Source organism: Falco biarmicus, assembly GCF_023638135.1.
Source record: "Falco biarmicus isolate bFalBia1 chromosome 22 unlocalized genomic scaffold, bFalBia1.pri SUPER_22_unloc_3, whole genome shotgun sequence".
NCBI lineage: Eukaryota > Metazoa > Chordata > Aves > Falconiformes > Falconidae > Falco > Falco biarmicus.
In genome coordinates this window covers 41,382-55,455 of record NW_026611669.1, presented here as the reverse complement: position 1 = coordinate 55,455, position 14,074 = coordinate 41,382, and the positions used below count along the sequence as shown (strand labels likewise).

Genomic DNA, 14,074 nt, shown 5'->3' with positions numbered 1-14,074 from the left:
TTTCATCTAATTTTAATGGGCTTTTAATTTAATTGACTTTGAGTTTCATTTTTTCCTTGTATTCATTTTTACTTCTCTTTAATTTATTTTTAAATTTAATTTAATTTGAATTTGGCTTTTAATTTCATTCGTTTCATTCCTTTTTTTTTTTTTTTTTTTTTTTTTTTTCATTTTTAGGCATTTATTTAATGAACTTTTATTCCATGCTTACCCTTGGGGTTTGCGTCTTGAAATTAATTTTATTTCTTTTAACTTGTTTCTGTCCCTGAGCTGTAATTTCTTTCCATGCGTTTTATTTCATTTATTTTTGTGCGTTTCTCCGAGTTCCGTGTCATTTATTTAATTTAATTATTTAATTTCATTAATTTAATTATTTTATTTCCCCCGTTTAATCCTCCGTTCGTTTTGTTTTTTTTTCCCCCCCGTCTCTTTCGGCTATTTTTCTGCATTTATTTCACTTTTTTTCATTTATTCATTTTTTTTCTTTACTATGTAAACTGTCATTTGCTTTATTTCGTCTCTTTCGTCTCATTTTTATTCGTTTATTTCATTTATTTTTTGTGTATTTTTATCGTTCCTCGGTTTCTCCGTAATTAATTTGTTTTCACGTTTTTCAGTTCCCATTTTCCTCCTCCTTTTCCTTTCTTTCTGTGCGGTTTTTTCTGTTTCTTGTCTTTTATTACGTATTTACGTATTTTTTCTTTCTTTATATATTTCTTTCCTTTTATTTCCTTTCATTCCCTTTATTTTTGCCTTTTACTCTCCTTTTATTCTTCTTTATTTTCCTTTATTCTCTTTTACTTTTTTATTCGCCTTGATTTTCAATTGTTTTCCTTTATCCTCCTTTATTTTCCTTTATTATCATTTATTATCGTTTATTTTCCTACTGTTTTCCTTTATTTTCCTTTATTCTCCTTTATTTTCTTTTTATTTTCTTTATTCTCCTACACTTGCCTTTATTTCCAATTATTTTCCTTTATTATCATTTACTATCATTTATTTTCCCACCATCTTCCTTTGTTCCCCTTTGTTTTATTTTTAATTTTTTCCTTTATTTTCCTTTCCTTTATTATCATTTATCATTTCTTTTCCTACTCTTTTCCTTTATTTTCCTTTTTTCTCCTTTATTCTCCCTGATTTTCTTTCTATTTTCTTTTTCATTCTCCTTTATTTTCAATAATTTTCCTTTATTATCCTTTATTTTCCTTAATTTCATTTTTTTTTTTATTCTCCATTATTTTCAATTTTTTCCCTTCCTTATCCTTTATTACCATTTATTTTCCTAGTTTTTTTCCTTTCTTTAGTTTATTTCCTTTAATTTCAGTTTATTTCCCCTCCCTGGGGCGCGTGGCTCTGCCCCTCCCCCTCTCACACACCCCCACCCCACCCCCCCCACCCCCCCCCCAAAAAAAAAAAAAAAAGGATTTAACGATTTTTGCCGGTTTTACAAACTTTACGCTTTTTTCAGGTAACATCAAGAAAAGGAATTTTAATAAATAAAAGAAAAACAGTTCAATCAAGTGGGCGCGTCTTCTTGCCGAAGAGAAGATAAATCGTAAAAAAATAATTAGAAAAAAAATTAAAAATTGCTAATTTCAAGAAATGAATACATCTATATGAAATGATAAAAAACAATATATTAAGTGTAGCGACTGAAAATAATAATAGTAAAAAATAGACCATTAATAAAATAAAGGTAGTTTTAAGAGTTATTATTTTTATATTAATATTAACTGCAATTAATAAATAATAATTGCGATAAAGCAGCCCTACTTCTGCCAATAGTAAGAATAATAACGAAAATAAAGTATCGCTGCTGAGGATATTGCAAATTAATTAAAGTCTCCCTGGTAATAGTCATCATTACAAAAGAGATAAAATTCCTGCTAAAATTAATAATTTGAGTAGAGTAGACTTATTTCCCGCTACCCCACTAATAAAAGAATAAAGTAGAATAATGATGGCAGTAACAGTAATAGAAAATCGTAATCATGATAATGATATTAATGATATTGATAATAATAGCAATAATAATATTAATGGAAATAATAAGAGTGATAATGATACTAATACTAATGCCAATAACGTTGATAATAATAATATTGATGGTAACAACAGTAATAGTAATAATAATTATTATAATAATGATGACGACATTAATCCTAATACCGATAATATTGATAAGAATATTTAATAATAGTAATAATAATGAAAATAATAACAACAACAACAACGTGGAAGTATTTCTGCTAATACCGCTAGCAACAAAAAAATTCGGTCAAATTATTTCTGCTAGTAATTAAAAAAATACGAGGCAGCGTGTGTTATCGCCAGCATATATAACATAATTAAAAAAGTAGAAAAGGAAAGAATAACAAAAATAATAACGGTAATAATGACAATAATAACATTAATAGAACATGATACCAGAAATAGAAATAACAGAATTAAGAGCAATAGTAACGGTAACAATGACAACAATAACATTAATAGTTATGAATATATTTATATATATAATACATTATGAAAAAAATAATAAAATGCATCAGTAAAAGTATAAATAGAAATAATAACAACACTAATAATAACATCAATGAAATACAGTACTTTAAAAAATAAAATAAAGTATGAAATAATAATAATAAAAAGAGTAGTAGCGGTAGTAATAACGATGATAATAATAATGATGATAATAATTATAGTAATACTAGTAATAATAACAGTAATAATAATAATAACAGCAGCAGCGGCAGCACTCATGTCAGCGCAGGCAGGGCAGGTGTTTCCCGCCGCCGCCGCTCCGACCGACGGGGTTTTCCTGCCGCCGCTAAAAATAGCCGTTACTAGGCCCGAAACCCCAAAAATGGCCTTTTTCCCCCTGTTTCGGTCGCCGCTCTCCTTCCCCGGCCTTGGCCTTGCAGCTGCTGCTCTCGGCACCTGCACTTGGGGGTTTAATTAAATTTCTCGCCTAATTAGGGCTGAAAACTGTGTCTGTAATTAAGCACGTGGCGGCTTAAAACCAAACGGAATTCCCCGCGCCCCAAATTGCGGCCGATAATTCAGGTGATTAGGCCTCTTGATTAAATTTATTTCCTATCCCCACTAAATGAGGGCTAATAATTAGGCCTGTTGGGGCTGGTAATTAAATTCACCCCCAGCCACCCTAAATTATGGCTAATAATTAGGCCTGTTGGGGCTTGTAATTAAATTCACTCCCAGGCCACCCTAAATGAGGGCTAATAATTAGGCCTGTTGGGGCTTGTAATTAATTTCACAAACACCCACTCCCCAGCCACCCTAAATGAGGGCTAATAATTAGGCCTGTTGGGGCTAATAATTAATTTCACACACCCCCAGCCACGCTAAATGAGGGCTAATAATTAGGCCTGTTGGGGCTCATAATTAAATTCACCCCCAGGCCACCCTAAATGAGGGCTAATAATTAGGCCTGTTGGGGCTCATAATTAATTTCACACACCCCCAGCCACGCTAAATGAGGGCTAATAATTAGGCCTGTTGGGACTGTAATTAATTTCAAACAGACACACACCCCCAGTCACCATAAATTATGGCTAATAATTAGTCCTGTTAGCGCCTGTAATTAAATTCACTTCCAGGCCACCATAAATTATGGCTAATAATTAGGCCTGTTAGTGCCTGTAATTAAATTCACCCCCAGGCCACCCTAAATGAGGGCTAATAATTAGGCCTGTTGGGGCTGGTAATTAAATTCACCCCCAGCCACCCTAAATGAGGGCTAATAATTAGGCTTGTTGGGGCTGATAATTAATTTCACAAACACCCACCCCCCCAGCCACCCTAAATGAGGGCTAATAATTAGGCCTGTTGGGGCTGATAATTAAATTCACAAACGCCCCACTCCCCCAGCCACCCTAAATGAGGGCTACTAATTAGGCCTGTTAGGGATATGTAATTAATTTCACACACACACCCCAGCCACCCTAAATGAGGGCGAATAATTAGGCCTGTTGGGGCTGGTGATTAATTTCACAAACACCCACCCCCCCAGCCACCCTAAATGAGGGCTAATAATTAGGCCTGTTAGGGATTGTAATTAAATTCACCCCCAGCCACCCTAAATGAGGGCGAATAATTAGGCCTGTTAGGGATTGTAATTAAATTCACTCGCAGGCCACCTTAAATTATGGCTAATAATTAGGCCTGTTGGGGCTGGTAATTAAATTCACCCCCAGGCCCTCCCTAAATGAGGGCTAATAATTAGGCCTGTTGGGGCTGATAATTAATTTCACAAACACCCACCCCCCCAGCCACCCTAAACGAGGGCTAATAATTAGGCCTGTTGGGGATTGCCACCCTAAATTAATCAGCCCCAACAGGCCTAATTATTAGCCCTCGTTTAGGGTGGCCTGGGAGTGAAACCAGGTGAGATCTGGTGCAAAACCCTTGATATTTGGGGCAAATGGACGAGGTTTGGGGCAAGTGGATGAAGTTTGGGGCAAAACCGGTGGGAGCTTGCGGCAAACGGTCGGGAATTGGCACGATGACGGTTGAGGTTAGCGGTAAAGGGTCGAGGCCTGGTGGAAACGGTCAAGGCTTGGGCAAAACCGGATGAGGTTTGGCGGGAATGGTCAAGGGTCCTGGAAAACGGTGGAGGTCCGAGGCCAGTGGCCGAGGTCGGGGGCCAGTGGTCGAGGTTTGGGGCAACGGTTGAGGTCGGTGGCCATGGCCAAGGTTTGGTGGATCAGGCCCAGCTTTGCGGCCAGCGGTCGAGGTTGGGGCCAAGAGGCGGCGCCTTGGCCTGAGGGTCGGGGCCGGGTGCAGGAGGTTGGGGCAGGTTCGGGGACGCGGCGTAGGGGGGTCGGGGTTCCGCGCCGCCGTCACGGCCCCAACCACCATAAGCATCTTTGGCGCAGTAGTAGGTGGCCGTGTCGTCGTCCCTGAGGCTGCTCATCTGCAGCGTGACCGTGCTCTGGCCGTTGTCCCTGGAGATGGTGAAGCGCCCCTTGACCGACGGCGCGTAGTAGGTGCTGCCACCACTGCTGCTAATACCCGCGACGTACTCGAGCCCCTTCCCGGGCGCCTGCCGCACCCATCCCATGCCGAAGCTGCCGAAGTCGAAGCCGGAGCCCTTGCAGACGAGGCGCAGGGACCCCCCGGGGTTCTGGAGACCCCCCCCGGACTCCACCAGCTGTAGACCCTCACCCAGAACATTCCACCAAGCCCAAACCCTGCTGAGGCCTCCAGAGTCACCGTCCGCAGCTCCGGAATGTTCTGGGTGCGGCAGGCGCCCGGGAAGGGGCTCGAGTTCGTCGCGAGTATCACCGCCAGTGGTGGTTGGACCGGCTACGCGCCGTCGGTCAAGGGGCGCTTCACCATCTCCAGGGACAGCGGCCAGAGCACGGTCACGCTGCAGATGAGCAGCCTCTGGGACGACGACACGGCCACCTACTACTGCGCCAAAAATGCTGATGCTGGTGGTGGTTGGGGCACGTTGGCCACAAATAAACGAGTTTTGGGGCAAAAACCCGGACCCTTGGGCGAAGCCTGGAGCTGTGGGACACAACCGGTTGGGACCTGGGGCCGAGGTGGAGGCTGGGCGCAACGAGTCACCGTCTGGGGCCAGAGCGAGTGAGGTTTGGGGCAGGAATGGGTGAGGCTGGATGGGGACGTGTGAGACGTGGTGCGCGTGGGTCACGTTTGGGGTAAACTGCTGAGGTTTGGGGCTGGTGGTCAATGGTTGGTGGAAATGGTCAAGGTTTGGTGGAGAAGGTCAAGGTTTGGGTCAGAATCAGATGAGCTTGGGTGGAAATGGTCAAGTTTCACGGCAAATGGTTGAGTTTTGGGACCAACGGTCAATGTTTGGTGGACGTGGTCAGGGTTTGGTGGAGAAGGCCAAGCTTTGGGGCACAACCAGATGCGGTTGGGTGGAAATGGTCAAGGTTCGGGACAACTGGTTGAGTTTTTGGACCAAAGACGAAGGTTTGGTTGGACACGACCAAGGACTGGTGGATCAGGCCAAGCTTTGGGGCCCACGGTTGAGGTTGGGCCAAGGACCTGGGGGGTACCAAACTGGGGGGGCCCGGGCTGGGGTCCGGCGGGACGATACCATCAGCATCATCGTCAGCGCCTCTGGCGCAGTAGTAGGTGGCCGTGTCGTCGTCCCTGAGGCTGCTCATCTGCAGCGTGACCGTGCTCTGGCCGTTGTCCCTGGAGATGGTGAAGCGCCCCTTGACCGACGGCGCGTAGTAGGTGTGGCGACCACTGCTGCTCATACCCGCGACCCACTCGAGCCCCTTCCCGGGCGCCTGCCGCACCCACTCCATGCTGAAGCTGCCGAAGTCGAAGCCGGAGCCCTTGCAGACGAGGCGCAGGGACCCCCCGGGGGTCTGGAGACCCCCCCCGGACTCCACCAGCTGCACGGCCGCCCGCAGCCCTGGGGAAGGAAGAAGGGCAGGGTTGAGTCTCCCGCTCCCGGCGTGGCGCCCGCCCCTCCCCCACTCCCACCACCCCCGTCTCCGCGCCCGGGGAGCGGGTCAGACCTCCACCAAACTTTGGCCACATGCCCCAAACCTTGGCCATTGTCCCCAAACCTTGGCCATTGGGCCCGCAACTCAACTAGTTGCCCCAAAGCTTCACCTTCTCCACCAGCCTTGACCATTTCCACCAACCATTGACCACCAGCCCCAAACCTCAGCAGTTTACCCCAAACGTGACCACGCGCACCACGTCTCACACGTCCCCATCCAGCCTCACCCATTCCTGCCCCAAACCTCACTCGCTCTGGCCCCAGACGGTGACTCGTTGCGCCCAGCCTCCACCTCTGCCCCAGGTCCCAACTGGTTGTGTCCCACGTCCCCAGGCTTCGCCCAAGGGTCCGGGTTTTTTGCCCCAAAACTCGTTTCTGTGCGACCAACGTGCCCCAGCCACCACCAGCATCAGCATTTTTGGCGCAGCAGTAGGTGGCCGTGTCGTCGTCCCAGAGGCTGCTCATCTGCAGCGTGACCGTGCTCTGGCCGCTGTCCCTGGAGATGGTGAAGCGCCCCTTGACCGACGGCGCGTAGTAGGTGCCACCACCGCTGTTGATACCTGCGACGAACTCGAGCCCCTTCCCGGGCGCCTGCCGCACCCATCCCATGGCGACGCTGCCGAAGGCGAAGCCGGAGCCCTTGCAGATGAGCTGCAGGCCCTCACCCAGAACATTCCACCAAGCCCAGACCCCAGTGAGGGCTCTGGTGTCACCTTCAGCAGCCACGGAATGTTCTGGGTGCGGCAGGCGCCCGGGAAGGGGCTCGAGTACGTCGCGAGTATCACCAACAGTGGTGGTTGGAGCGGCTACGCGCCGTCGGTCAAGGGGCGCTTCACCATCTCCAGGGACAGCGGCCAGAGCACGGTCACGCTGCAGATGAGCAGCCTCAGGGACGACGACACGGCCACCTACTGCTGCGCCAAACGTGATGGTGCTGCTGGTGGTTGGGGCACGTTGGCCGCAAATCAACGAGTTTTGGGGCAAACACCCGGACCCTTGGGCGAAGCCTGGGGACGTGGGACACAAGCAGTTAATTCGGCCCGTTGGGGCTGATAATTCACTCTCTGAGGCCTCACAGCTCCATTCACCTGCCGTCCTGCCTAAATGAGGGCTGATAATTAAGTCCTTTGGGCTCATAATTAGATTTATTCTCCATCCCGCCAGCACTGCAGGTAATAATCAGGCCCATGAGTGTTAATAACTAAGGGTGTTAGCACCAATAATTACATTTATTTCCCATGCCTCCAGCTTTATGGCAAATAATCAGGCCCATGAGCGTTAACGCTTAAGTATATTAGGGCTAATAATTAGGCCTGTTGGGGCTGATAATTAATTTCATAAACACCCACCCCCCCAGCCACCCTAAATGAGGGCTAATAATTAGGCCTATTAGGGATATGTAATTAAATTCACTCCCAGGCCACCCTAAATGAGGGCTAATAATTAGGCCTGTTGGGGCTGATAATTAATTTCACACACCCCCAGCCACGCTAAATGAGGGCTAATAATTAGGCCTGTTGGGGCTTGTAATTAAATTCACCCCCAGCCACCCTAAATGAGGGCTAATAATTAGGCCTGTTGGGGCTGATAATTAATTTCACAAACACCCACCCCCCCAGCCACCCTAAATGAGGGCTAATAATTAGGCCTGTTTGGGATATGTAATATAATTCACCCCCAGGCCACCCTAAATGAGGGCTAATAATTAGGCCTGTTGGGACTTGTAATTAATTTCACAAACACTCACCCCCCCAGCCACCCTAAATGAGGGCTAATAATGAGGCCTGTTGGGACTTGTAATTAAATTCACTCCCAGGCCACCATAAATGAGGGCTAATAATTAGGCCTGTTGGGGCTGATAATTAAATTCACCCCCAGGCCTCCTTAAATGAGCGCTAATATTTAGGCCTGTTAGGGATTGTAATTAATTTCACAAACACCCACCCCCCCAGCCACCCTAAATGAGGGCTAATAATTAGGCCTGTTAGGGATATGTAATTAAATTCACTCCCAGGCCACCCTAAATGAGGGCTAATAATTAGGCCTGTTGGGGCTGATAATTAAAATCACCCCCAGGCCACCCTAAATGAGGGCTAATAATTAGGCTTGTTGGGGCTTGCAATTAAATTCACAAACGCCCACTCCCCCAGCCACCCTAAATGAGGGCTAATAATTAGGCCTGTTGGGGCTGATACTTAATTTCACACACCCCCAGCCACGCTAAATGAGGGCTAATAATTAGGCCTGTTGGGATTGTAATTAATTTCACACAGACGCACACCCCCAGTCACCATAAATTATGGCTAATAATTAGGCCTGTTAGCACCTGTAATTAAATTCACTTCCAGGCCACCCTAAATTATGGCTAATAATTAGGCCTGTTGGGGCTGGTAATTAAATTCACCCCCAGGCCTCCCTAAATGAGGGCTAATAATTAGGCCTGTTGGGGCTGATAATTAATTTCACAAATGCCCACTCCCCCAGCCACCCTAAATGAGGGCTACTAATTAGGCCTGTTAGGGATATGTAATTAATTTCACACACACACCCCAGCCACCCTAAATGAGGGCGAATAATTAGGCCTGTTGGGGCTGATAATTAATTTCACACACACCCACCCCCCCAGCCACCCTAAACGAGGGCTAATAATTAGGCCTGTTGGGGATTGCCACCCTAAATTAATCAGCCCCAACAGGCCTAATTATTAGCCATAATTTAGGGTGGCCTGGGAGTGAAACCGGGTGAGATCTGGTGCAAAACCCTTGATATTTGGGGCAAATGGACGAGGTTTGGGGCAAGTGGATGAAGTTTGGGGCAAAACCGGTGGAGGCTTGCGGCAAACGGTCGGGAATTGGCACGATGACGGTTGAGGTTAGCGGTAAAGGGTCGAGGCCTGGTGGAAACGGTCAAGGCTTGGGCAAAACCGGGTGAGGTTTGGCGGGAATGGTCAAGGGTCCTGGAAAACGGTGGAGGTCCGAGGCCAGTGGTCGAGGTTGGGGGCCAGTGGTCGAGGTTTGGGGCAACGGTTGAGGTCGGTGGCCATGGCCAAGGTTTGGTGGATCAGGCCCAGCTTTGCGGCCAGCGGTCGAGGTTGGGGCCAAGAGGCGGCGCCTTGGCCCGAGGGTCGGGGCCGGGTGCAGGAGGTTGGGGCAGGTTCGGGGACGCAGCGTAGGGGGGTCGGGGCTCCGCGCCGCCGTCACGGCCCCAACCACCATCAGCACTTTTGGCGCAGTAGTAGGTGGCCGTGTCGTCGTCCCTGAGGCTGCTCATCTGCAGCGTGACCGTGCTCTGGCCGCTGTCCCTGGAGATGGTGAAGCGCCCCTTGACCGACGGCGCGTAGTCGGTGTAGCCACCATCATTGTTGATACTCGCGACGAACTCGAGCCCCTTCCCGGGCGCCTGCCGCACCCAGAACATTCTGTGGCTGCTGAAGGTGACACCTGAGCCCTCACCGGGGTCTGGGCTTGGTGGAATGTTCTGGGTGAGGGCCTGCAGCTCGTCTGCAAGGGCTCCGGCTTCGCCTTCGGCAGCGTCGCCATGGGATGGGTGCGGCAGGCGCCCGGGAAGGGGCTCGAGTTCGTCGCGAGGATTAGCAGCGATGGTGGCTACACCTACTACGCGCCGTCGGTCAAGGGGCGCTTCACCATCTCCAGGGACAACGGCCAGAGCACGGTCACGCTGCAGATGAGCAGCCTCAGGGACGACGACACGGCCACCTACTACTGCGCCAAAGAAGGTGGTGCTGGTGGTGGTTGGGGCACGTTGGTTCATAATAAACGAGTTTTGGGGCGAAAACCCGGACCCTTGGGCGAAGCCTGGAGCTGTGGGACCCAACCGGTTGGGACCTGGGGCAGAGGTGGAGGCTGGGCGCAACGAGTCACCGTCTGGGGCCAGAGCGAGTGAGGTTTGGGGCAGGAATGGGTGAGGCTGGATGGGGACGTGTGAGACGTGGTGCGCGTGGTCACGTTTGGGGTAAACTGCTGAGGTTTGGGGCTGGTGGTCAACGGTTGGTGGAAATGGTCAAGGCTGGTGGAGAAGGTGAAGCTTTGGGGCAACTAGTTGAGTTGCGGGCCCAATGGCCAAGGTTTGGGGACAATGGCCAAGGTTTGGGGCATGTGGCCAAAGTTTGGTGGAGGTCTGACCCGCTCCCCGGGCGCGGAGACGGGGGTGGTGGGGGTGGGGGAGGGGCGGGCGCCACGCCGGGAGCGGGAGACTCAACCCTGCCCTTCTTCCTTCCCCAGGGCTGCGGGCGGCCGTGCAGCTGGTGGAGTCCGGGGGGGGTCTCCAGACCCCCGGGGGGTCCCTGCGCCTCGTCTGCAAGGGCTCCGGCTTCGCCTTCGGCAGCTTCAGCATGGAGTGGGTGCGGCAGGCGCCCGGGAAGGGGCTCGAGTGGGTCGCGGGTATTAGCAATGGTGGCAGCACCGGGTACGCGCCGTCAGTCAAGGGGCGCTTCACCATCTCCAGGGACAACGGCCAGAGCACGGTCACGCTGCAGATGAGCAGCCTCAGGGACGGCGACACGGCCACCTACTGCTGCGCCAGAGGCGCTGACGATGATGCTGATGGTATCGTCCCGCCGGACCCCAGCCCGGGCCCCCCAGTTTGGTACCCCCAGGTCCTTGGCCCAACCTCAACCGTGGGCCCCAAAGCTTGGCCTGATCCACCAAACCTTGGTCATGTCCACCAACCCTTCAACTTTGGTCCAAAAACTCAACCAGTTGTCCCGAACCTTGACCATTTCCACCCAACCGCATCTGGTTGTGCCCCAAAGCTTGGCCTTCTCCACCAAACCCTGACCACGTCCACCAAACATTGACCGTTGGTCCCAAAACTCAACCATTTGCCGTGAAACTTGACCATTTCCACCCAAGCTCATCTGATTCTGACCCAAACCTTGACCTTCTCCACCAAACCTTGACCATTTCCACCAACCATTGACCACCAGCCCCAAACCTCAGCAGTTTACCCCAAACGTGACCACGCGCACCACGTCTCACACGTCCCCATCCAGCCTCACCCATTCCTGCCCCAAACCTCACTCGCTCTGGCCCCAGACGGTGACTCGTTGCGCCCAGCCTCCACCTCTGCCCCAGGTCCCAACTGGTTGTGTCCCACAGCTCCAGGCTTCGCCCAAGGGTCCGGGTTTTTGCCCCAAAACTCGTTCCTTTGGAACCAACGTGCCCCAGCCACCACCAGCACCACCTTCTTTGGCGCAGTAGTAGGTGGCCGTGTCGTCATCCCTGAGGCTGCTCATCTGCAGCGTGACCGTGCTCTGGCCGTTGTCCCTGGAGATGGTGAAGCGCCCCTTGACCGACGGCGCGTACTCGGTGCCACCATCGCTGCTAATCCTCGCGACGAACTCGAGCCCCTTCCCGGGCGCCTGCCGCACTCAGAACATTCCGGAGCTGCGGACGGTGACTCTGGAGGCCTCAGCAGGGTCTGGGCTTGGTGGAATGTTCTGGGTGAGGGTCTACAGCTGGTGGAGTCCGGGGGGGGGTCTCCAGAACCCCGCGGGGTCCCTCCGCCGCGTCTGCAAGGGCTCCGGCTTCGCCTTCGGCAGCGTCGGCATGAACTGGGTGCGGCAGGCGCCCGGGAAGGGGCTCGAGTTCGTCGCGGGTATTTACAGCGATGGTGGCTACACCTACTACGCGCCGTCGGTCAAGGGGCGCTTCACCATCTCCAGGGACAGCAGCCAGAGCACGGTCACGCTGCAGATGAGCAGCCTCAGGGACGACGACACGGCCACCTACTACTGCGCCAAACGTGATGGTGCTGCTGGTGGTACCAACCCTGTTGCCGCGTCCCAGCACCTCCCCCATGCCCTGGCACCAGGAGCCGCCTCTCCCAGCGACCCGGGAGTGTTGCACCAAGCACAAGGTGTTTTGTAGATCCCAAATTCTGCAGGTTTTGGCCCAAATTATTCCCTTGTGACATTTCAGCAAGGCCGTCTGGATGCATGTCCGGAAGCTCCGGCATCCACCATGGGCCGCAGGCACCTTTGCACCGGGGCCAGGCATCCCAAAATCCCCGTATTTTCCCCCAAATCCTTCCGCTGAGCACGGTATTTGCCCAAAATCCCAGTGTCTTCCCCCAAATCGTGCACTGAGCCCAGGCATCCCTGCCTGCATCCTAAAATCCCAGCATTTTCCCCCAAATCGTGCACTGAGCCCAGGCATCTTGGCCCAGGCACCCCAAAATCCCCGTATTTTCCCCCAAATCCTTGCGCTGAGCACGGTATTTGCCCAAAATCCCAGCATCTTCCCCCAAATCGTGCACTGAGCCCAGGCATCTTGGCCCAGGCACCCCAAAATCCCCGTATTTTCCCAAAATACCAGCATCTTCCCCCAGATCCTTGCCCTGAGCACAGGTATCCCTGCCCTGGATCCCCAAATCCCAGTATTTTCCCAAAATCCCGGTATTTTCCCCCAAATCCTTGCCCTGAGCCCAGGCATCCCTGCCCTGCATCCCAAAATCCCATCGTTTTCCCCCAAATCCCCGTATTTTCCAAAAATCCCAGCATCTTCCCCCAAATCCTTGCCCTGAACCATCACGATCCTTTCCCAGCATCCCAAAATTCCAGTATTTTACGCAAATCCCATTATTTCCCCCCAAATCCTTGCCCTGAGCACAGGCATCCCTGCCCTGCATCCCAAAATCCCAGTTTTTTCCCAAAATCCCAGTATTATCCCCCAAATCCTTGCCCTGAGCGCACACATCCTTTCCCAGCATTCCAAAATCCCAGTATTTTACGCAAATCCCATTATTTTCCCCCAAATCCTTGCACTGAGCCCAGTATTTTCCCAAAATCCCAGTGTCTTCCCTCAAATCCTTGCCCTGAGCCCAGGCATCCCTGCCCTGCATCCCAAAATCCCATCGTTTTCCCCAAAATCCCCGTATTTTCCCCCAAATCCTTGCGCTGAGCACAGTATTTGCCCAAAATCCCGGTATTTTCCCCCAAATCCTTGCCCTGAGCCCAGGCATCCCTGCCCTGCATCCCAAAATCCCATCGTTTTCCCCCAAATCCCCGTATTTTCCAAAAATCCCAGCATCTTCCCCCAAATCCTTGCCCTGAACCATCACGATCCTTTCCCAGCATCCCAAAATTCCAGTATTTTACGCAAATCCCATTATTTCCCCCCAAATCCTTGCCCTGAGCACAGGCATCCCTGCCCTGCATCCCAAAATCCCAGTTTTTTCCCAAAATCCCAGTATTATCCCCCAAATCCTTGCCCTGAGCGCACACATCCTTTCCCAGCATTCCAAAATCCCAGTATTTTACGCAAATCCCATTATTTTCCCCCAAATCCTTGCACTGAGCCCGGTATTTTCCCAAAATCCCAGTGTCTTCCCTCAAATCCTTGCCCTGAGCCCAGGCATCCCTGCCCTGCATCCCAAAATCCCATCGTTTTCCCCAAAATCCCCGTATTTTCCCCCAAATCCTTGCGCTGAGCACAGTATTTGCCCAAAATCCCGGTATTTTCCCCCAAATCCTTGCCCTGAGCCCAGGCATCCCTGCCCTGCATCCCAAAATCCCATCGTTTTCCCCCAAATCCCCGTATTTTCCAA

General features: G+C 50.6%; 2 protein-coding genes and 5 gene segments (V, D, J or C); 3 read left to right on the top strand and 4 right to left on the bottom strand.

Moving 5' to 3' along the window:
* Nucleotides 1-4,723: 4,723 nt before the first annotated feature.
* LOC130143309 (immunoglobulin heavy variable 3-64D-like) lies at nt 4,724-5,197 on the bottom strand (the record flags this gene model as incomplete). The annotated part of the segment is given in 1 exon segment: nt 4,724-5,197. A coding segment is annotated over 1 exon segment (474 nt), but the record flags the coding sequence as incomplete, so codon positions are not given.
* A 43-nt stretch (nt 5,198-5,240) lies between these two features.
* On the top strand, nt 5,241-5,614 carry LOC130143310 (immunoglobulin heavy variable 3-23-like). The segment is given in 1 exon segment: nt 5,241-5,614. A coding segment is annotated over 1 exon segment (366 nt).
* A 220-nt stretch (nt 5,615-5,834) lies between these two features.
* On the bottom strand, nt 5,835-6,640 carry LOC130143308 (immunoglobulin heavy variable 3-64D-like). The segment is given in 2 exon segments: nt 5,835-6,450; nt 6,573-6,640. Coding segments are annotated over 2 exon segments (684 nt in total).
* A 113-nt stretch (nt 6,641-6,753) lies between these two features.
* Nucleotides 6,754-7,645, bottom strand: LOC130143307 (uncharacterized). Its single transcript, XM_056326012.1, is given in 2 exon segments — nt 6,754-6,925; nt 6,927-7,645. Coding segments are annotated over 2 exon segments (891 nt in total).
* A 1,923-nt stretch (nt 7,646-9,568) lies between these two features.
* Nucleotides 9,569-9,970, bottom strand: LOC130143306 (immunoglobulin heavy variable 3-64D-like; the record flags this gene model as incomplete). The annotated part of the segment is given in 1 exon segment: nt 9,569-9,970. A coding segment is annotated over 1 exon segment (402 nt), but the record flags the coding sequence as incomplete, so codon positions are not given.
* A 6-nt stretch (nt 9,971-9,976) lies between these two features.
* On the top strand, nt 9,977-10,433 carry LOC130143305 (immunoglobulin heavy variable 3-64D-like; the record flags this gene model as incomplete). The annotated part of the segment is given in 1 exon segment: nt 9,977-10,433. A coding segment is annotated over 1 exon segment (457 nt), but the record flags the coding sequence as incomplete, so codon positions are not given.
* Nucleotides 10,434-10,524: 91 nt separating this feature from the next.
* On the top strand, nt 10,525-12,396 carry LOC130143304 (uncharacterized). Its single transcript, XM_056326010.1, is given in 4 exon segments — nt 10,525-10,592; nt 10,694-11,073; nt 11,626-11,996; nt 11,998-12,396. Coding segments are annotated over 4 exon segments (1,218 nt in total).
* The last annotated feature ends 1,678 nt before the right edge of the window (nt 12,397-14,074 follow it).